General features: G+C 46.3%; 1 protein-coding gene across 1 annotated transcript in view; it reads right to left on the reverse strand.

The window, feature by feature from the left end:
* The window catches only part of naalad2 (N-acetylated alpha-linked acidic dipeptidase 2), a 316,092-nt gene that overhangs the window by 183,714 nt on the left and 109,382 nt on the right, over positions 1–22,996 (reverse strand). The window contains exon 4 of the mRNA XM_070891469.1: positions 11,142–11,243. Within this exon, the coding sequence (XP_070747570.1) occupies positions 11,142–11,243 (102 nt within the window). The remainder of the gene's footprint in view (positions 1–11,141; positions 11,244–22,996) is intronic.

Consider the following 22,996-nt stretch of genomic DNA (forward strand, 5'->3'; position numbering starts at 1 on the left):
GAATCAAGGGATATGGGGATTGGGTGGAAAGTGGAGATGAAGTTGAAGAACAGCCATGATCTACTAAATGGCGGAGCAGATTGGCGGGCCATATGTCCTACACCTGCTCCAAATTCTTATGTTTCCTTAAACCTGGCACAATCTATAGACAGAATCTATTCCCACCACAAATGAGAATTACTCATTGGTGCGTATAGGTAGCAACGATATAGGTAAAAATCGGGATGAGGTCCTACAAGACGAATTTAGGGAGCTAAGAGCTAAAGTAAAAAGTAGGACCTCAAAAGTGGTAATCTCAGGATTGCTACCAGTGCCAAGTGCTAGTCAGAATAGGAATCGAGGGATAGCTCAGATGAAACGTGGCTTGAGGAATGGTGCAGAAGGGAGGGATTCAAATTCTTGGGACATTGGAACCAGTTCTAGGGGAGGTGGGACCAGTACAAACCGGACAGTCTGCACCTGGGCAGGACCGGAACCAATGTCCTAGGGGGAGTGTTTGCTAGTGCTGTTTGGGAGGGGTTAAACTAATATGGCAGGGGGATGGGAACCTATGCAGGGAGACAGAGGGATGTCGAATGGGAGCAGAAGCAAAAGATTAAAAAAAGAAAAGTAAAAGCGGAGAGCAGAGAAATCCAAGGCAAAAAGCAAAAAATAGGAAACCTTACAGCAAAATTCTAAAGGGGAAAAGTGTGCTAAAAAGACAAGCCTGAAGGCTCTGTGCCTCAATGCAAGGAGTATTTGGAATAAGGTGGGTGAATTAACTGCGCAGATAGCAGTTAATGGATATGAAGTAATTGGCATCATGGAGACATGGCTCCTGGGTGACCAAGGCTGGGAACGCTACATCCAGGGGTATTCAACATTCAGGAAGGACAGACAGAAATGAAAAGGAGGTGGGGTGGCATTGCTGGTTAAAGAGGAAATTAATGCAATAGTAAGGAAGGACATTAGCTTGGATGATGTGGATTCGGTATGGGTGGAGCCACGGAATACCAAAGGCCAGAAAACGCAAGTGGGAGTTGTGTACAGACCACCAAACAGTAGTAATGAGGTTGGGGACAGCATCAAACAAGAAATTAGGGATGCATGCAATAAAGGTACAGCAGTTATCATGGGCGACTTTAATCTACATATTGATTGGGCTAACCAAACTGGCAGCAATGTGGTGGAGCAGGATTTCCTGGAGTGTATTAGGGATGGTTTTCTGGACCAATATGTTGAGGAACCAACTAGAGGACTGGCCATCTTAGATTGGGTGATATGTAATGAGAAAGGACTAATTAGCAATCTTGTTGTGCGAGGCCCCTTGGGGAAGAGTGACCATAATATGGTAGAATTCTTTATTAAGATGGAGAGTGACACAGTTAATTCAGAGACTAGGTTCCCGAACTTAAGGAAAGATCACTTCGATGGTATGAGACGTGAATTGGCTAGAATAGACTGGCGAGTGATACCTAAAGGTTTGACAGTGGATAGGCAATGGCAAACATTCAAAGATTACATGGATGAACTTCAACAATTGTACATCCCTGTCTGGAATAAAAATAAAACGGGGAAGGTGGCTCAACCGTGGCTAACAAGGGAAATTAAGGATATTGTTAAATCCAAGGAAGTGGCATAAAAATTGGCCAGAAAAAGCAACAAACCTGAGGACTGGGAGAATTTTATAAGACAGCAGAGGACAACAAAGGTTTTAATTAGGAGGGGGAAAATAGAGTATGAGAGGAAACTTGCTGGGAACATAAAAACTGGCTGCAAAAGCTTCTATAGATATGTGAACAGAAAAAGATTAATCAAAACAAACGTAGGTCCCTTGCAGTCAGAATCAGGTAATTTATAATGAGGAACAAAGGAATGGCAGACCAGTTCAACAAATACCTTGGTTCTGTCTTCATGAAGGAAGACACAAATAACCTTCCGGAAGTACCAGGGGACCGAGGGTCTAGTGAGAAGGAGGAACTGAAGGATATCCTTATTAGGTGGGAGATTGTGTTAGGGAAATTGATGGGATTGAAGGCCGATAAATCCCCGGGGCCTGATAGTCTGCATCCCAGAGTACTTAAGGAAGTAGCCCTAGAAATACTGGATGCATTGGTGATAATTTTCCAACAGTATATCGACTCTGGATCAGTACCTATGGACTGGAGGGTAGCTAATGTAACACCACTTTTAAAGAAAGGAGGGAGAGAGAAAACGGATAATTATAGACCGGTTAGCTTGACATCAGTCGTGGGGAAAATGTTGGAATCAATTATTAAAGATGAAATCGCAGCACATTTGGAAAGCAGTGACGGGATCGCTCCAAGTCAGCATGGATTTATGAAAGGGAAATCATGCTTGACAAATCTCCTAGAATTTTTTGAGGATATAACTGGTAGAGTGGACAAGGGAGAATCAGTGGATGTGGTGTATTTGGACTTTCAAAAGGCTTTTGACAAGGTCCCACGCAAGAGATTAGTGTACAAAATTAAAGCACATGGTATTGGGGGTAATGTACTGACATGGATAGAGAACTGGTTGGCAGACAGAAAGCAGAGAGCCGGGATAAATTGTTTCTTCTCAGAATGGCAGGCAGTGACTAGTGGGTTGCCGCAGGGCTCAGTGCTGGGACCCCAGCTATTTACAATATACATCGATGATTTAGATGAAGGAATCCAGTGCAATATCTCCAAGTTTGCAGATGACACTAAGCTGGGTGGTGGTGTGAGCTGTGAGGAGGACGCTAAGAGGCTGCAGGATGACTTGGACAGGTTAGGTGAGTGGGCAAATGCATGGCAGATGCAGTATAATGTGGATAAATGTGAGGTTATCTACTTTTGGGGGCAAAAACACGAAGGCAGAATATTATCTGAATGGCAGCAGATTAGGAAAAGGGGAGGTGCAATGAGAGCTGGGTGTCATGGTACATCAGTCATTGAAAGTTGGCATGTAGGTACAGCAAGTGATGAACGCGGCAAATGGTATGTTGGCCTTCATAGCTAGACGATGTGAGTACAGGAGTAAGGAGGTCTTACTGCAGTTGTACAGGACCTTAGTGAGGCCTCATCTGGAATATTGTGTTCGGTTTTGGTCTCCTAATCTGAGGATGTTCTTGCTATTGAGGGAGTGCAGCGAAGGTTCACCAGACTGATTCCCGGGATGGCTGGACTGACATATGAGGAGAGACTGGATCGACTGGGCCTGTATTCACTGGAGTTTAGAGAGATGAGAGGGGATCTCATAGAAACATATACAATTCTGACGGGACTGGACAGGCTGGATGCAGGAAGAATGTTCCCGATGTTGGGGAAGTCTAGAACCGGGGGACATAGTCTAAGGATAAGGGGTAAGCCATTTAGGACTGAGATGAGGAGAAACTTCTTCACACAGAGAGTTGTTAAACTGTGGAATTCCCTACCGCAGAGAGTTGTTGATGCCAGTTCATTGGATATATTCAAGAGGGAGTTAGATATGGCCCTTATGGCTAAAGGGATCAAGAGGTATGGAGAGAAAGCAGGAAAGGAGTACTGAGGTGAATGATCAGCCATGATCTTATTGAATGGTTGTGCAGGCTCAAAGGGCCGAATGGCCTACTCCTGCACCTATTTTCTATGTTTCTATGGCCCCAAGTTTCGACATGATTTGCTGCTGATTTTTAGGAGCAACTGGTGTAGAACGGAGTATCTTAGAAATCGGAATTCTCGCCATTTAGTTTGCTCCAGTTCTAGTCAGTTAGAACAGTTTCACTTTGGAACAGAATTTTTTTTTCAAAAGGGGCGTGTCCGGCCACTTACGCCTGTTTTCAAAGTTTCGGCAGTGAAAACTTACTCCAAACTAAATTAGAATGGAGTAAGTGAAGATTTTTGTACGCTCGAAAAAACCTTGTCTACACTTTAGAAAATCAGGCGTAGGTTACAAATCAGGCGTAGGGAATGGGGTGGGGGTGGGGGTTTAAAGGGACGTTTACAAACATTAAACACTTCAGTTTTACAAATAAAGAGCCATCATCAATAATAAATGATAAATACATCAATAAATCAACTAATAAATCAATCAAAAAAAATTAATAAGAAATAATTTTTTTTTTTAAATCAATAAATAAAACATTTTCTACTTACCGACTGCAGCATCGGGAGCCCTCCAACAGCGTGCTGGAATGCCCCCCCGCAGTGTGTCTCTGTCAGTGTCTCTATCTCTTTGTCTGTCTGTCTGTGTGTGTCTCTCACTCTCTGTCTGTCAGTGTCTGTGTTTCTGACAGCGAGGGGAGGGGGAGGAGGGGAGTAGAGGGAGAGAGGAGGAGGGTAGAGGGAGAGAGGGAGGGAGCAGAGGAAGGGAAGGGGGAGGGATGGGGGAGAAGGGGGAGAAGGGGAGGGGGGAGAAGGGGGAGGGGGGGAGGAGGAGAAGGGGGGACGGGGAGGAGGAGAAGGGAGGGAAAGGCGATGGGGGGAAAGGAGATGGGGGGGAAGGAGATGGAGGGGGGAGATGGGGGGGAAAGGAGATGGGGGGGGAAAGGAGATGGGGGGGGGGAGGCTGAACGGGCCGGGCCCAGCTGGGCCCGAGACTTCGGGCAGGGCCCGTCCCCAGCACCAGATTTACAGGTAGGTGGCGTTGGGTCGAGTCGGGAGGAGCACGGGTCGGGGGGGTGGTGGGAAGGAGGTCGGTTCGGTTCGGGTCGGGAGGAGGGAGGGAGAGGGAGGTCAGGTCAGGGGGAGGGAGGTCAGGTCGGATCCAGTCCGGGGGCGAGGGGAAGCGGGAGTCGGGTCGGTGTCGGGTCCGGTCCGGAGGTGGGGGGCGGGGGGGGGGGGGGGAAGCGGGAGTCGGGTCGGTGTCGGGTCCAGTCCAGGGGCGTGGAAGCGGGAGTCGGGAGTCGGGTCGGGTCCAGTCCTGGGGCGGGGGGGGGGGGGGGGGGGGGAAGCAGTAGTCGGGTCGGGGTCGGGTCCGGTCTGGAGGCGGGAAGCGGGAGTCGAGTCGGGTTGGGAGGAAGCAGGAGCTGGGCGTGGGAGGAGCCTTATGCACGCAGCCCCAGTGAGGCCATTCGGCCAGGGCTAGGGGCTGCGTGCTTCAGCCCCTCCCACACAGTTTTGGGCGCCTGGAGCTACTGCACATGCGCGCCCACTGTAGCGCGCATGTGCAGAGGTCCCGGCATTATTTTCAGCGCAGGGACCTGGCTCCTGCTGAGCTGCGCCGAGCTGCAAACAACCTGTAGGGAACTGGAGAATCTGGAAGTTTTTTTTAGGCGCACTTTGTGGCGCGAAAAACGGGCGTCCAGGTCGGGACTGCGCCGTTCTGGGCGCAGCTCGAAACTTGGGCCCGAAGTTTCTATATTATTTGAAATTTTGATAGTATTGAACTCACTGAGAATAATTTTAGTGAATGGGTGAAAACAGGCACTAAGTGGGTGCTGTTCTAATAAAACACGCCTGTTTGAAAGTCTGGTTTTAGCACGCAATTTTGGTCTTAATTTCTGATTACCATAATTTGAACTTGCCTGGAAGTATTGTGGAGCAGTTCATATGCGCGCCACGCTCCCATTAAAGGTGTGGCGCATGCTGGCTGACAACAGGAGGTTTCAGGATGGCTCAGAAGCCGAGGAAGAGTGTGTAGTTTCTCGGACGCGGCACTGGAAGTACTGATGAGGAGGGATGTATTAAACCTGCAAGGAGGGAGATGGGGGAGGGGGTGAAGGCAGAAGAATCCACCTCCCCCTCTTGTCTCTCTCTCCTGTAGCAGCTAGTGTTGCTCTGCTTGGCATCATTTCCTTCTCTCATTCCTTGTCCAGACCAAGGGGAACCCTTAGCAAGATGCCCATGACCACAAAGCGTCTTTTAACACAAATTAACAAGGCACTGAGTACAGGGTGCTAAAACTAAAGCAATTCTTGGAGCCAATGACAAAACAGGAAAATAAAACACAGAAAATAGACAGCTTTGCTGCATTTAATGTAATAAAACAGCCCTAGGTGCTTCATAGCATCATTAACAAAATTTAACAGTGTGCCATATTTGAACACTATTATACAATTGCACATAGTATTTCTTCTGCAATATGCAAAATAATATTTAAACTTTTACATTTAAACTTTAATATCAATCCTGTTCCAGCAGATGATATCTCCTGATCTAGCAGAAGACAGACAATATAATAAATATAGTTTGTACATCACAAATAAGGGACCAAGCAGAAGGCACTTGGCATTCACCGTGTTGCAATATAGCAGCAAGGGTGAAGATGACCAGTGAACAGGACAATACTTGTGGTCATCTCAATGTTAAGCAGGAGGAAATTTCAATTCATCCAGGGCTGTATATCAGACAAGGAGCACAGAGACAGTCAAGATATCAAGAGAGGCGGTGAAGACATACAGCTGGGCATCATCAGCATTCATGTGGAAGCTGACCTCATTGCTGTTGCTATTGTCACTGAGGGGCAACACATAGATGAAGAAAAGGAGGGGACCAAGGATGGGTCTTTCGGGAAATCCAGAGATGAAGGTGTAGGATGGGAAGAGAAGCCATTGCTGGAGATGCACTGACTAAAGAAGGGGAAGAAGCAGCAAAGGCAGCTGCATAGAATGGTCTTGATCTTGGCAATGAAGAAATCCATGAGCTTCTCCAATTTGGCATTTGAGGTGAGGGTAGCAGGTGTTAGAGAGGGGTTTAAGGTAGACAGCAGAAAAAAGGATGATTCTGGAATAGTAGGTGGTTTTGGTTGAGGAAACTGAAGCATAGTAACAATTAAACTGCAAAAGCTTCTATCGATATGTGAAGAGAAAAAGATTAGTGAAGACAAACGTAGGTCCCTTGCAGTCAGATTCAGGTGAATTTATCATGGGGAACAAAGAAATGGCAGACCAGTTGAACAAATACTTTGGTTCTGTCTTCACGAAGGAAGACACAAATAACCTTCCGAAAGTACTTGGGGACCGAGGGTCTAGTGAGAAGGAGGAACTGAAGGATATTAGGTGGTAAATTGTGTTAGGGAAATTGATGGGATTGAAGGCTGATAAATCCCCGGGGCCTGATAGTCTGTATCCCAGAGTACTTCAGGAAGTGGCCCTAGAAATAATGGATGCATTGGTGATCATTTTCCAACAGTCTATCGACTTGGGATCAGTTCCTATGGACTGGAGGGTAGCTAATGTAACACCACTTTTTAAAAAGGGAGGGCGAGAGAAAGCCGACAATTATAGACTGGTTAGCCTGACATCAGTAGTGGGGAAAATTTTGGAATCAATTAGTAAGGATGAAATAGCAGCGCATTTGGAAAGCAATGACAGGATCAGTCCAAGTCAGCATGGATTTATGAAAGGGAAATCCTGCTTGACAAATCTTCTGGAATTTTTTGAGCATGTAACTAGTAGAGTGGACAAGGGAGAACTAGTGGATGTGGTGTATTTGGACTTTCAAAAGGCGTTTGTAAAGGTCCCACACAAGAGATGGTGTGCAAAATCAAAGCACATGGTATTGGGGGTAATATACTGACATGGATAGAGAACTGGTTGGCAGACATAAAAGAGAAAGTTGGGATAAACGGGTCCTTTTCAGAATGGCAGGCAGTGACTAGTGGAGTGCCGCAGGTCTCAGTGCTGGGACCCCAGCTCTTTACAATATACATCAATGATTTGGATGAAGGAATTGAGTGTAATATCTCCAAGTTTGCAGATGACACTAAATTGGGTGGCGGTGTGAGCTGTGAGGGGGATGCTAAGAGGCTGCAGGGTGACTTAGACAGGTTAGGTGAGTGGGCAAATGCATGGCAGATGCAGTATAATGTGGATAAGTGTGAGGTCATCCACTTCGGGGGCAAGAACGCAAAGACAGAATGTTATCTGAATGGTGGCAGATTAGGAAAAGGGGAGGTGCAACGAGACCTGGGTGTCATGGTTCATCAGTCATTGAAAGTTGGCATACAGGTGCAGCAGGCGGTAAAGAAGGCAAATGGTATGTTGGCCTTCATAGCTCGGGGATTTGAGTATAGGAGCAGGGAAGTCTTACGGCAGTTGTAAGGGCCTTGATGAGGCCTCACCTGGAATATTGTGTTCAATTTTGATCTCCTAATCTGAGGAAGAACATTCTTGCTATTGAGGGAGTGCAGCAAAGGTTCACCAGACTGAATTCCGCGATGGCCGGACTGACATATGAGGAAAGACTGGATCAACTGGGCCTTTATACATTGGAGTTTAGAAGGAGGAGAGGGGATCTCATAGAAACATACAAGATTCTGACGGGACGGGACAGGTTAGATGCGAGTAGATTGTTCACGATGTTGGGGAAGTCCAGAACCAGGGGACACAGTCTTAGGATAAGGGGTAGGCCATTTAGGACGGAAATGAGGAGAAACTTCTTCACTCAGAGAGTTGTTAACCTGTAGAATTCCCTGCCGCAGAGAGTTGTTGATGCCAGTTCATTGGATATATTCAAGAGGGAGTTAGATATGGCCCTTACTGCTAAAGGGATCAAGGGGTAGGGAGAGAAAGCAGGAAATGGGTTCTGAGAATGATCAGCCATGATCTTATCGAATGGTGGTGCAGACTTGAAGGGCCGAATGGCCTACTCCTGCACCTATTTTCTATGTTTCTATGTTTCTAAGTGAGCCTGGCGATTGATGGCTAGACCAGTTCCATGTCAGGTATACTTGAATTTGCACACCTCAGACTTGTGGGAGCGAAGATAGAGCTGTACCAGGAGGAACAAGAGGGGTGGGAGATAGTGATAGTTCCCATCAAAACAATCAAGGGTAGCAATGAGAGGGTGGTTAATCAAGTGGACCACAGTAGAGGTGTTATGAGAAATTTCAAATTATGAATGTAAAGGACTGGGAAAGAATCTCTCCGTGCCTAGATGGTAAAAGTAATGGGCTCAGAGGAGGGGAAAGAAAGAGATGTTGGTGGTAAGAGAGATGAGGAAGGAAGTAGTCAGAGATAGCTTTCTCAGAGATGAAGTCTCCAAGTACAGAGACCTCAAGAGATGGTGGCTTTGAAATGTTGGCAAAGATTAAGAGAGTTTATATAAAGGGTGATATTGAGAGAGAGAGGACAGGAAAGCAGTCAATTCAGAAAAGAGGAGTGAACAGGGAAGGGAGGAAGTTGGCATGAGGTTTGAAGGAGACGATGGTAAATGACAAGGATTTTAACTCAAAGGCATGAAGAGGGTGAGGTGTATGAAAGAGATGTACAGAGAGGCCAAGGTGTAACTTGAGGATGAGGGCATTCATCAAGGCAGTTTGAATACAGCAGCAGAAGGTGTGAAGAATAGCCAGCTGGGAGGACAATATAAGGGGGAAAGGAGTCATGTTTCTGTATTGCCAGGAGACATTGTCCAACTCATTTCATATTTCAGAAACTGCCTCCTCAGATTCAATTGCTCCTCCTTGTTTGGTACCATCTGCAATTTTGACCAGTTTGCACTGAGTTTCTGAATCTGCGCTGTTAGTATAAATTAGAAACAATCGGGGTCCCAAACCTTATCTTTGGGGCACCCCTCTCAGCTCTCCCTCCCACAACAATTTAAGTCCTCAAACTAAACCTGCTGCTTTCTATCTTTCAGCCAATTTCTTATCGATTCCCAAAATTTACCCTGAATCCCCATCACTTTGATCTCAACCAATAGTCTTTCACGTTAAAAGTTTTCAAATGCTCTTTGGAAGTCGAGTTACATGCAATTGCAGGACTTTTCCTAACAGCCATAAATTGCAGACTAAGCCGGTCACTGACACAAAATTATATTTAACAACATATACTCAGAATGACATTAATTGCACAGCTAACTTTACTTGTTTTTAAAAAATTAACCATTCAGCAGTTTGTGAATGAAACAATAGAGGTTTAGCAAAACCTCAGAATACTGAAACTCTGAGAACTTCTGCATGATTGGAACTGTTCAATCAAAAGTTATTTCTACTTTGCTTATTTAGTTCAATGTTAACCTGGCCGCTACATTAATTTTGTATTTCGCATATTCATCTTCCCATTAGTCATCTTTGTCATTTTATATATTTTCAGTCTGCAGTTTATTACTGGATGTTTTGACATCGTTGTCACAAGGTCAAACAGAGTACTGAGATACAGCTTAGAACTGAGAGAAGGAAGGGAAATTTACTATCTTGTTATGGTTTATTTTATTAGGTTACAAAATCAGCAGAAAAATAAATTGCTGGATAATGATTAAGAGTAGTACTGAAGGCAGGCAAAGACAACTACCAGCTTTCAGTGACAGCATCAAATTTCGATGTTACTTTCAAACTAATGTTACTATACAAAGCCTTGAATCAAAAGGCTATATCGCCAATATCTTATTTAGTTTGCAATGAAGACCCTACAGCATTATTAAAATAAATATGTACTCACAAAATTAAGAAAAGAAAAAGAAAAAAAAGAAAGACTTGCATTTATATAGCACCTTTCACGACCACCGGACGTCTCAAAGCGCTTTACAGCCAATTAAGTACTTTTTGGAGTGTAGCTACTGTAGTAATGTGGGAAACGCGGAAGCCAACTTGCCAACAGCAAACTTCCACAAACAGTAATGTGATAATGATCAGACAATCTGTTTTTGTTATCTTGATTGAGGGATAAATATTGGCCAGAACTTTGGGTGGGGGTTAACTCCCCTGCTCTTTTTCGAAATAGTGCCGGGGATCTTTTATATCCACTTGAGAGGGCAGACAGGGCCTTGGTTTAACGTCTCATCTGAAAGACGGCACCTCCCTCAGTACTGCACTGAGTGTCAGACTAGATTTTATGTACTCAAATTCCTGGAGTGGGATTTAAACCCACAACTTTCTGACTCAGAGGCAAGTGTGCTACCCACTGAGCGACTGCTGATACTAATTAAATTTGTGAACAATGGAAAGACTTGTTCAATTAAATTTTAAGTAAAATTTCAGGTAATCACTTTCATATGATGCTCATGCTATATCCAATTAACTGTGACATCATTGCACTTCAGAGATGAGGAAATAGTTTGAATCCTATACAGAGGTGTACTGTTCATCACATACTCCATCCTTCTACCATTAGCTCTGTGGCCAGAAAAAGTAGCAATTGTTTGGAAAGGATTGTAGTACCGGAATTTAAAGTTGTTATGGGATATCAAAAGATTTCCAAACTGCCCAGTTTTTAATCATTAGATTACAACAGAATACTTCCAGTTAGATGAGCTTACCACTGGTGTGCCTGCTGGAGAATAGGCATTGAAAGGTGGCACCAGGTCCTCTACATTTTCATATCCTGGAGGTAGCGGTTCAAAGAAAGAGGTATTGAAGATCTGAAAATAAAGTAACAGTTGGTTAATTTATTTATTGTATTGTTAGTCACCTCCCATTGCTTTGTAATTATACAAAAATTAAATTAAAAGTGATCTCTCTCTTTGCTTCTTTTTTATTTTCTGTCTGTCTCCTGTCTCTCTCACACACACAGCAAAACATAACTCTTGTGTATCTAACTTGTGGGGGTGAATTACAACCCACAAAAAACGGGTGGCTTGGGGTCGGGTGAGATGTAAAAATGTTTTAAATCTCAAACCTGACCCCAATCCGTCAACTTCTGGGTTTAACAGAGGCAGTACAAGGGGTGCCTAGGAGATAGATTGGCCATTTAAACATTATAGTGAGACTGGGAGCCTCACATATAACTTTCCTTATAGATTTAACCCTGGCCAGCTGGGTTTCCCAGGCATCAGGGAAAGCCAGCAGCTCAAGGGAGACAAAAACAGCTTTGGTGAGAAGGCAAGTGCAATTACAGCATTACTTGTGGGCCAGGAGAAGCAAGATTGCTTCCTCCCAGCCCACCAAGCTACCTGCTTCCCTGGGATCAGGATTGGGATCGGGACCTCTCCCCTCCTACCATACATCAGACACACCCCATCGAAAGCCCCCCCCCATCCAGGGATCAAACCCACTCCAGGGTCAGGGATCATACCTCCCCCACGTTCCCACTAACAGCTGCAAGTTCCTCACCTGCAGCTGAGGCCTGCTCCAAAGTGCTCCTGCCTGTTGAGAAGCCAAATCTGTCAATCAGGCTGACTTCCAAGCTGGGATCCTGTCAAAAATAATACGCGCACTGTGGAGTCAAAACTCCACAACCTGCAGGGATATGGCTACATGGGGTAACGTTATTTTTTTTAAGTGAGCACTAAAAATAATGCAAAATAGAAAGCTAAAAATTTGAATTATAGCAATAGAATGAAAAAAAAAAGGAACATAATAAGCCAGAGAGTTATTTTTTAAATGGCTTCCCTGTGGGTTCTTGTGGAATTGACTGTTGGGATGTGAATGGTCTGTGGTGACTACATGATCAAATGGAACCAACAGCAAAGTTGGTGGTGCTGTTTAGTAAATAAACACACAACATTTAATAATGCAATTACATATAGATATTTAATATTAAACATCATGTTAGGATTTGCATTTCTATCTCTAGCTGCTTATATTTATTTCAGACTCCTGAACACTATCAATTTTCCATTTGCTTCTCTAGAACTCAATGGTGACGTATGCTTTTCCCTTCACACTATTGTCAGGACTACTGAATTCCTTAGGCCTAATTGAAACAGCAGCACGGCACAGATTATCAGTCAATTTTGATTCCCAGATACATTTTATATTGATACTTTTATACTGCTTTTCATTTAATTTGGATTCAGGAAACCCAGTATCCAAGGGTCTCAAAATTGCAGTGAATTGATCTGCACTATAACAAAATACATATACCATTTAAATACATGTTTGTGTTGTTTCTGGTCAGGTTTTTCTCACAGTATACTGTGATTGTCCAATTACTCATTAAATCAAGTCATTAACTGTAACAATTTCATTTTCATCACTCATTCCACCAGTTCACTTTGCTTTCAGCCCCTGATTATGACTAATTTATTTTTTCAGTTTGAGACTTGAGTGAATTTCTGCAGAGGTTCGCTCACTTGTCCATTGTTAACTTTAATGGAAGAGCTGCAGAAATCCCAGAACACATTCTGAGCATCACTTACACAGTTTGCTAGGGATTCCACAGCTCTTCCGCTGAACTTACATAAAATTGTAAATCCACCACTTTACAATTACATTTAAAATCTGCTTAATTTTATGTATTACCTATGCACACACACATCTTTTATTTGTACCAGTTACTGATACAAAAGTCTATAGATTTGTGACTAAAATGCCAATCACGTCACAATTAATATAGATTTTTAGTTATGTTCCTGATCGTGTTTGTAACATGGAGTCATATTACTTAATAATTTTATGTAAATATTTCTTTGTCACTCATGTATAACTTTTATTATACGATTATGCAGTAAAGATTCAACACCCACTATTTTAGATTAAACTTAAAAATTAATGTGGCCAGGGCTCCTTTAAGGAACCCAGTTTGAAAAGCGTCATGAATGACATCACCAGACCAGCTCCAACTCATTGGGCCAGGTAATGCACTGGGCAGGCTTAATAGGCCCCATGAAGGTAAGTTTATTTTGTACAGCGGAATGGAGCCAGTAGCGGAGTCAGGACCTGCCACGGACACCAGCCGCACCAGACCCGCCAAGGTAAGGAAAACAGGCGCCATGTTAGACCAATGCACACCCCAATCCTCCAGTAGTGAAGTTACACCAAAATATACTGGAAAATTGATTTGAATATGCTGCAGTGGGTATAGAAGCTAATAGAAGCTGTGCGGCCAAGGGCCAATGTACTAATGCCAGTCCCAACACCCGAAAACAGTTATAATAGCAATTATTTCTCTTCTCAGAGTATCTTGGTTGGACCAGTACATCAATTCCTGATTATTATAAACAATTATTTATTTGTGCCGACTTTTAATTTCAGGCATCTCCATCTGCACGTCAGGTCATGTAATAAATGCATATGGTCTCAAGGGCAGGGTGTAGGCAGCTGAAAGCACGGCTGCTAATGATGGAGTGATTAAAATCCCCGGTGCCCGATAGTCTGCATCCCAGAGTACTTAAGGAAGTAGCCCTAGAAATAGTGGATGCATTGGTGATCATTTTCCAACAGTCAATCGACTCGGGATCAGTTCCTATGGATTGGAGGGTAGCTAATGTAACATCACTTTTTTAAAAAGGAGAGAGAGAAAATGGGTAATTATACACTGGTTAGCCTGACATCAGTAGTGGGGAAAATGTTGGAATCAATTATTAAAGATGAAATAGCAGCGCATTTGGAAAACAGTGACAGGATCGGTCCAAGTCAGCATGGATTTATGAAAGGGAAATCATGCTTGACAAATCTTCTAGAATTTTTTGAGGATGTAACTAGTAGAGTGGACAAGGGAGAACCAGTAGATGTGGTGTATTTGGACTTTCAAAAGGCTTTGGACAAGGTCCCACACAAGCGATTAGTGTGCAAAATTAAAGCACATGATATTGGGGGTAATGTATTGATGTGGATAGAGAACTGGTTGGCAGACAGGAAGCAGAGAGCAGGGATAAACGGGTCCTTCTCAGAATAGCAGGCAATGACTAGTGTGGTGCAGCAGGGCTCAGTGCTGGGACCCCAGCTATTCACAATATGCATCAATGATTTTAGATGAAGGAATTGAGTGTAATATCTCCAAGTTTACAGATGACACTAAGCTGGGTGGTGGTGTGAGCTGTGAGGAGGATACTAAGTGGCTGCAGGGGGACATGGACAGGTTAGGTGAGTGGGCAAATGTATGGCAGATGCAGTAGAATGTGGATAAATGTGAGGTTATCCACTTTGGGGGCAAAAACATGAAGGCAGAATATTATATGAATGGCGGCAGATTAGGAAAAGGGGAGGTGCAATGAGACCTGGGTGTCATGGTACATCAGTCATTGAAAGTTGGCATGCAGGTACAGCAGGCAGTGAAGAAAGCAAATGGTATGTTGGCCTTCATAGCTAGGGGATTTGAGTATAGGAGCAGGGAGGTCTTACTGCAGTTGTACAGGGCCTTGGTGAGGCCCCACCTGGAATATTGTGTTTAGTTTTGATCTCCTAATCTGAGGAAGGACGTTCTTGCTATTGAGGGAGTGCAGTGAAGGTTCACCAGACATATTCCCAGGAAGGCAGGACTGACATATGAGGAGAGACTGGATCGACTGGGCCTTTGTTCATTGGAGTTTAGAAGGATGAGAGGGGATCTCATAGAAACATATAAAATTCTGACGGGACTGGACAAGTTAGATGCAGGAAGAATGTTCCCGATGTTGGAGAAGTGTAAAACCAGGGGTCACAGTCTAAGGATATGGGATAAGCCATTTAGGACTGAGATGAGGAGAAACTTCTTCACTCCGAGTTGTTAACCTCTGAAATTCTCTACCGCAAAAAGTTGTTGATGCCAGTTCGTTAGATATATTCAAGAGGGAGTTGGATATGGTCCTGACGGGATCAAGGGGTATGGAGAGAAAGCAGGAAAGGGGTACTGAGGTGAATGTTCAGCCATGATCTTATTGAATAGTGGTGCAGGCTAGAAGGGCCGAATGGCCTGCTCCTGCACCTATTTTCTATGTTTCTATGTTTCCGCTGAAGAGGACTCGGACAAGCCCATCGATGTTGGGGCTTATGAAAAAAGGGTGGAGGCCATGCAATCCGAGCTCCCGTCGGCAATGGCAAGGATGTCTGAGAGCCTGTCGCAAGTGGTAAGGAGCATGGATGAGTCCACCTCCTGTATTGTGGACAGCTCTGTTTACACCATGGAGCCCATCATTGACGATGGTGGACTCGCAGAGTGACCGTGCGGATCCAGCTGTGATGCCGCGACTCGTTGGGGTTGTGGCAGCTGCCATTACAGCACAGGGGCAAGGGAACCAATGTTTCAGTGCTGTATTGGATAGGATGGCTGCGGCCCTGGAAGCCCAGAATGCTCTTATGCACTCTGGGCAATAGGCCACGGAGCGTCTTACCGCTGCCCTCTCTGGTGGCTTCGAGCCTGTGTTGGCTCTCATGCAGTCTCAGCTGGATGCCACGAGGGACCTGAGCATTGCCATTGCAGCTGCGTCCACCACGGTCCACAAGGGTACTTCCGGTGTTGCGCCACACCACCGAAATGTGCTCCCTCAGATTGGTGGCGGTGGTGAGGTGTTGTCCCGAGTAGTGGCGCAAGCACCTCGGACCAGGATGTTGATATGGTCTCTCACGATCACAGCAGTCCTGACCTCAAACCTGTCACTCTGCCAGTGCCGACAAGCATGGACTCGCCCGAGCCAATCCTGCCTGAATGCACCGAAGAGGGTGCTGCCCAGTCTGCAACCGGCCCTTCCTGGGCCAGAGTTGGTCGAGGGCGTCCTAGAAGGACATCTGTAGCTTCTACTACAGACACAGAGCAGCCTTCTCAGAGCCATGAAGCAGCCACAGAGGATACACTGCAGCGTAGTGTAAGAATAGGTATGCGTAAGAGGGGTTAAAGAGGTTCACAAGGGTGATAATTGATAATGTGTATGTTTTGTGGATCCATTGTTTGGAGTCTAACAAATCTTTATTTTGGTTTGCAATCTCTGGAAAGGTCTCTCATTTAACTGTGGGGAATGCTAAGAGGGCTCAAAGATTTGCCCATGGAGATGCACAGATGAAGTGCGCATTAGCTTATCAGAAACTTGCAGCAATGAGATGGCTTTGTGCTTCCCTTGCAGGATCAATATGTCGATGCCACCTCCTGCGTGGCTGGCCACCCGCATCCTGGTCTTCCTCCTGTGCCTCCTCCTGCTGCTCCTCATGCCCTTCAGGCTCCTGCACCTCCTTCTCCTCAGGTGGCACTGCTGCCTTGTCCTCCAATGGTTGTGCCCTCATGATTGCCAGGCTGTGAAGCATGCAGCAGACGACCACAAATATGGAGACCCGTTCAGCCGAATACGACAGCACACCTCCTGAGCAGTCCAGGCAACGAAACTCTGTTTCAGATGCCGATGGTGTGATGCAACTGGTGGCTGAATGACTGTCATTGTACGATTGCTGCGCAGAAGTCCTGGGGTTGCGAAGGGGAATCATCAGCCAAGTGCAGATTGGGTAGCCCTGGTCTCCAAGGAGCCAGCCGCAATCTTGATTAGGTCCAGTGAAGATTCCTGGCACACCGATCTGGCGCAGTATGACAGAATCGTGGCTGCTGCCAGAATGCCGAGCATTTCCTGCCATGATTTTGCGGCTGTAGTCACACACCAGCTGCACGTTGAGGGAGTGGTATCCCTTGAGGTTTTGGAACATCTTGAGAGTGTTTTGGGGCAGCCTCAGTGCGACATGGGTGCGATCAATGGCCCCCCTGAATGCTGGGGAAGCCCGCAATGCGCAGGAATCCAGTCTGCCCTTCCAACTGCTTCTCCCTACTCACAGGGAGGTAGATGTAGCCACTCTTCCTCATAGAGAGCATCTGTGACCTCACGTATGATTTGTATGCACAGCAAACTGAAATATGTCTGCTGCTGCAGCTTGGAAGGATCCAGTGGCTTAAAAGTCGAGTGCGATGGTCACCTTCGATGCGATGCTGAGGGCTGGTTTGCGGCAGCAAGTCTGGCTGCAGAAGATTGCAGAGCTCCGTGACGACGTCCTTGCGGAATCGCAGTCTGCGGAGACACTGGTCATCATTTAGATCCCTGTACGAGAACTGCTGCCAGTAGATCCTTTGCAGATAGTGCTTTCTAGCACCACGTCTGTGCAGGAGTCTTCCTCTCTCAGGCGCATCATTGCCTTCTCCCTCCTGGTCTGGTTGGTCCTCAGCCTCTGCAGGCTGCTGCTGGTCAGCATCTGCCTCCTCTGCAGACTGCCTACTGGCCTGCTGGCCCAGTATCTGGTGCGGGGGGGGTCCGCGTATCTCACTCTCCTCCTGACGGCACACCCTTGCTGAGGCCCTTCCTATTGCAGCTCTCTGAGCTGACCTCTCTCGCCATCTCCCTGGCCTTCTGCATGCTGGTCAGCCATGATTGCTACAGCCCTTGCCCACTGCTTCTCCAGCCATTGGACCCGGCGCCGTCTTCTCCTGTGTGCCTCCCTGGCACGCACAATGTGCAGGAGGCATTAGCCTGCCAGCACTGCCCCCATTTCGATCTCCTCCCCAAACCTAGCCTCCTCAATCACGACTCCCTGTTGTGGAGATGGAAGAGCCTGGAGCACTGCCAATCAAGCACGCTGTCAGCAAGGCTACTCGCAATGCTTTAAAAAGTCCGAGAAAAAATTGCCGATAAAAATGCTCCTAAACTCAACACACATTTAAAAACCACAGGCGGGCTTCACCACGCACTGTGTACCGACACAAAAACGTAACATAAGCACCGTCAAGCAGTCACAAGACTTTTTCAGATGAATGTTGCTTCCAGGGTGGGTCCTCGACCGTGCTCTAATGACACACGTAAGGAGGTTTTGGCAGCAACGGGGCGGAAGTGGGGGATAGCGGGGAGGATATGCTCTCCATCAGAAAAACGCACGAGGGCAATTGCGCGAACGATGGCCATTCTGCAGAAACTCGACAGCCATTTCCCGCTGCCCTGTGGCGGCTGCTTTCCGACGGCCAGAGGCCTTAACGAAAGGGGTAATTTCAGCCTCTAGGTATCAACTCTACATGACTGATTAATCCAAATAAACCCTAAATATTAAATAAGCACAGAAAATGCTGGAAACACTCAGTAGGTCAGACAGCATCTTTGGAGAAACATAGGGGTCGAAGGAGAGGACGCCCAAACTCACCATGAGCAGCGGTGAGAGCGGACCTAGTTGGGGATGGAGCGGAGACCAGGATATAAGGAATGGAGGAGAGAGAGCAAATAAAACAAGTGACATCACAGGACAAGAGGTAGGAAAAGAGAGAAAGGAAAGACAGGAAAGACAGACAGACAGACAGAAAAAGAAAGAAAAAGATAAAGAAAAAAAAAGAAAAAGGCTTGGATTTATATAACGCCATTCACGACCACCGGACGTCTCAAAGCACTTTACAGCCAATGAAGTACTTTTGGATTGTAGGCACTATAGTAATGTAGGAAACATGGCAGCCAATTTGTGCACAAGCAAGCTCCCACAAACTGCAATGTGATTGTTATGCTCAGAATAAATTCACAGGACGATATCGCAAGCTCAAACAGTTGTGACCTTGGTCTCTTGTTATATATGTGGACTTGTATTTACTCTGTACAGCCACCAGAGGGCTCATTCCCCGGAGTCTCAAGGGATCCCATAATCCCTTGGGAGCACAGGTATTTAAGAAGGTTTCACAGGTTGGAGAGGCACTCTGGAGACCTGCAATAAAAGACTAAGGTCACACTTTGAGCTCAGAGTGTTCAGTCTGACTCTTTCTCCATACTCAACAACTGGCAACGAGATACAGATAGTGAACCCAAAGATGCAGAGAACAGTGGGCATTCTGGAGAAATTTTTGGAGGGAGATGATTGGGAAACTTTTGTGGAGTGACTCGACCAATACTTCATGGCCAACGAGCTAGAAGGGGAAGAGAGCGCTGCCAAATGAAGAGCAATCCTCCTCACCCTCTGGGGGGCACCAACGTATGGCCTCATGAAGAATCTGCTCTCTCCAGCGAAACCCACAGAGAAATCGTGCAACGATTTGTGCACACTGGTCAGAGAGCATTTGAACCCAAGGAAAGCGTTCTGATGGCGAGGTATCTACAAAAGATCTGAAGGCCAGGAAGTGGCGAGTTATGTCGCCGAGCTAAGACGCCTTGCAGGACATTGCGAATTTGAAGAACAGTTGGAGCACATGCTCAGAGACTTTTTCGTACTTGGCATTGGCCACGAAACCATCCTATGCAAACTTTTGACTGTAGAGACCCCAACCTTGAGTAAGGCCATAGCGATAGCCCAGGCATTCATTGCCACCAGTGACAATACGAAGCAAATCTCTCAGCACATAAGTGTTGCTACAAGTACTGTGAACAAAGTGATGTTGTTTTCAAATCGTAACGTACAGGGCAGGTCACACATATCTGCAGCTACACGTCTGCAGATGTCAGAGTCCCCCATCAAGGGTGATGAATGCAAGGCCATTAACACCTTGTTGGCGCTGCGGGGGTGATCATCATTTCCATTCATGCCGATTCAAAGGATACGTTTGCAAGGGCTGTGGAGCAATGGGCCACCTCCAATGAATGTACAGGCGAGCTGCTAAGCCTGTTAAACTTGCAAACCACCATGTTGCAGAGGAGGATCACAATGAAACAGAGCCTCAGATAGAGGAGGCAGAGGTACATGGGGTACACACATTCACCACGAATTATCCCCCGATAATGCTGAATGTTGAACTAAATGGACTCCTGGTGTCAATGGAGCTGGACACAGGCCAAGCCAGTCCATCATGGGCAAAAAGACTTTCGAAAAGTTGTAGTGCAACAAGGTCAGTCTAACTCCAATTCGCATGAAACTAAGAACTTACACAGAAGAACTGATTCCAGTAATCAGCAGTGCTACCGTAAAGGTCTCCTACGATGGAGCAGCGCACAAGCTACGACTCTGGGTGGTGCCGGGCGATGGTCCCACGCTGCTCGGCAGGAGCTGGCTGGGAAAGATACACTGGAACTGGGACGACGTCCGAGCGCTATCGCCCGTTGATGACACTTCGTGTGCCCAGGTCTTAAACAAATTTCCTTCGCTGTTCGAACCAGGCATCGGGAAATTCCAAGGAGCAAAAGTGCAGATCCACCTAATTCTGGGGGCGCGACCCATCCATCACAAGGCAAGAGCAGTACCATACATGATGAGAGAAAGAGTAGAGATTGAGCTAGACTGGCTGCAACGAGAGGGCATCATTTCACCGATCGAGTTCAGTGAGTGCGCCAATCCTATTGTCCCAGTCCTCAAGGGAGACGGCACCGTCAGAATCTGTGGCGATAACAAAGTAACTATCAATCGTTTCTCCATGCAGGACCAATACCCACTATCAAAAGCCGGCGACCTCTTTGCATCGCTGGCGGGAGGAAAGACGTTCACCAAGTTAGATCTGACTTCAGCCTACATGACGCAGGAACTGGAGGAATCATCGAAGGCCCTCACCTGCATCAACACGCACAAAGGTCTTTTTGTTTATAACAGGTGCCCGTTTGGAATCCGATCAGCGGCGGCGATATTCCAGAAAAACATGAAAAGTTTACTAAATCGGTCCCGCACACCGTGGTCTTCTGGGACGACATCTTGGTCATAGGTCGGAACACAGTCGAGCATCTGCAGAACCTGGAGGAGGTTCTTAGTCGACTCAACCGCGTGGGGCTCAGGTTAAAATGCTCGGTGGATTTTCCTGGCACCTGAAGTGGAGTTCTTGGGAAGGAGGATTGCGGCGGACAGCATCAGGCCCACCAACGCGAAGGCAATCGAGAACGCACCGAGGCCACAGAACGTGACGGAGCTACGGTTGTTTCTGGGACTCTTGAACTACTTCGGTAACTTCTTACTGGGTCTCAGCACCCTGCAAGAACCACTACATGTCTTACTATGAAAAGGGGGCGAATGGGTTTGGGGCAAAAGCCAAGAAAATACCTTTGTAAAAGCGAGAAAATTGTTATGCTCAAACAAATTGCTTGTGTTATATGATCCACGTAAGCGTTTGGTACCAGCATGTGATGCGTCGTCATATGGCATTGGGTGTGTATTGCAACAAGCTAATGATTTCAGGAAACTGCAACCGGTTGCTTATGCATCCAGGAGTCTGTCTAAGGCTGAGAAAGCATACAGCATGATTGAAAAAGAAGCATTAGCGTGTGTTTATGGAGTAAAGAAAATGCATCAATACCTGTTTGGGCTAAAATTCGAATTGGAAACTGACCATAAGCCACTTATATCCCTGTTTTCCGAGAGTAAAGGGATAAATACCAATGCATCGATCCGCATCCAGAGATGGACGCTCACGTTGTCCGCATACAACTAAGCCTTCCGCCAGAGGCCAGGCACAGAAAACTGCGCCCATGTTCTCAGTAGGCTGCCATTGCCCACCGCAGGGGTGGAAATGGCGCAGCCCGTAGATTTAGCCATGGTTATGGAAGCATTTGAGAGTGAGCAATCACCTGTCACTGCCCGGCAGATCAAAACCTGGACAAGCCAGGACCCTTTATTATCTCTAGTCAAAAGCTTTGTGCTTCATGGGAGCTGGTCCAGTGTCCCAGTGGAAATGCAGGAAGAGATAAAGCCATTCCAGCGGCGCAAAGATGAAATGTCTATACAGGCAGAATGCCTTCTGTGGGGCAATCGAGTAGTGGTCCCCAAGAAGGGCAGAGACACCTTCATCAACGATCTCCACAGTACCCACCCAGGCATCATAATGATGAAAGCGATAGTCAGATCCCACGTGTGGTGGCCCGGTATCGATGCGGACTTAGAGTCCTGTGTTCACAGATATAATACATGCTCGCCGTTAAGCAATGTACCCAGGGAGGCGCCGTTAAGTTTATGGTCTTGGCCCTCCAAACCGTGGTCTCAGGTACACGTTGACTATGCAGGCCCGTTCTTGGGTAAAATGTTCCTTGTGGTTGTCGACGCGTACCCCAAGTGGGTTGAATGTGAGATAATGTCGGCTAGCACGTCTGCTGCCACTACTGAAAGCCTGCAGGCCATGTTTGCTGCACACGGCCTACCCAATGTCCTGGTGAGCGACAACGGGCCATGTTTTACCAGTGCTGAGTTCAAAGAATTCATGACCCGTAATGGGATCAAACATGTCACATCTGCCCCGTTTAAACCAGCATCCAATGGTCAGGCAGAGAGAGCAGTGCAAACCATCAAGCAAGACTTGAAGAGGGTAACTGAAGGCTCACTGCAGACTCGCCTATCCCGAGTCCTGCTTAGCTACCACACGAGACCCCACTCATTCACTGGGATCCCACCTGCTGAACTGCTCATGGAAAGAGCACTCAAGACAAGGCTCTCGTTAGTTCACCCTGATCTACATGAACAGGTAGAGAGCAGGCAGCTTCAACAAATTGCATACCATGATAGCGCAAATGTCTCACGCGAGATTGAAATCAATGATCCTGTATTTGTTTTAAATTATGGACAAGGTCCCAGTGGCTTACTGGCACTGTCATGGCCAAAGATGGGAGCAGGGTGTTTCGGGTCAAACTTTCAA

Source organism: Pristiophorus japonicus, chromosome 10 (assembly GCF_044704955.1).
Source record: "Pristiophorus japonicus isolate sPriJap1 chromosome 10, sPriJap1.hap1, whole genome shotgun sequence".
Lineage (NCBI taxonomy): Eukaryota > Metazoa > Chordata > Chondrichthyes > Pristiophoridae > Pristiophorus > Pristiophorus japonicus.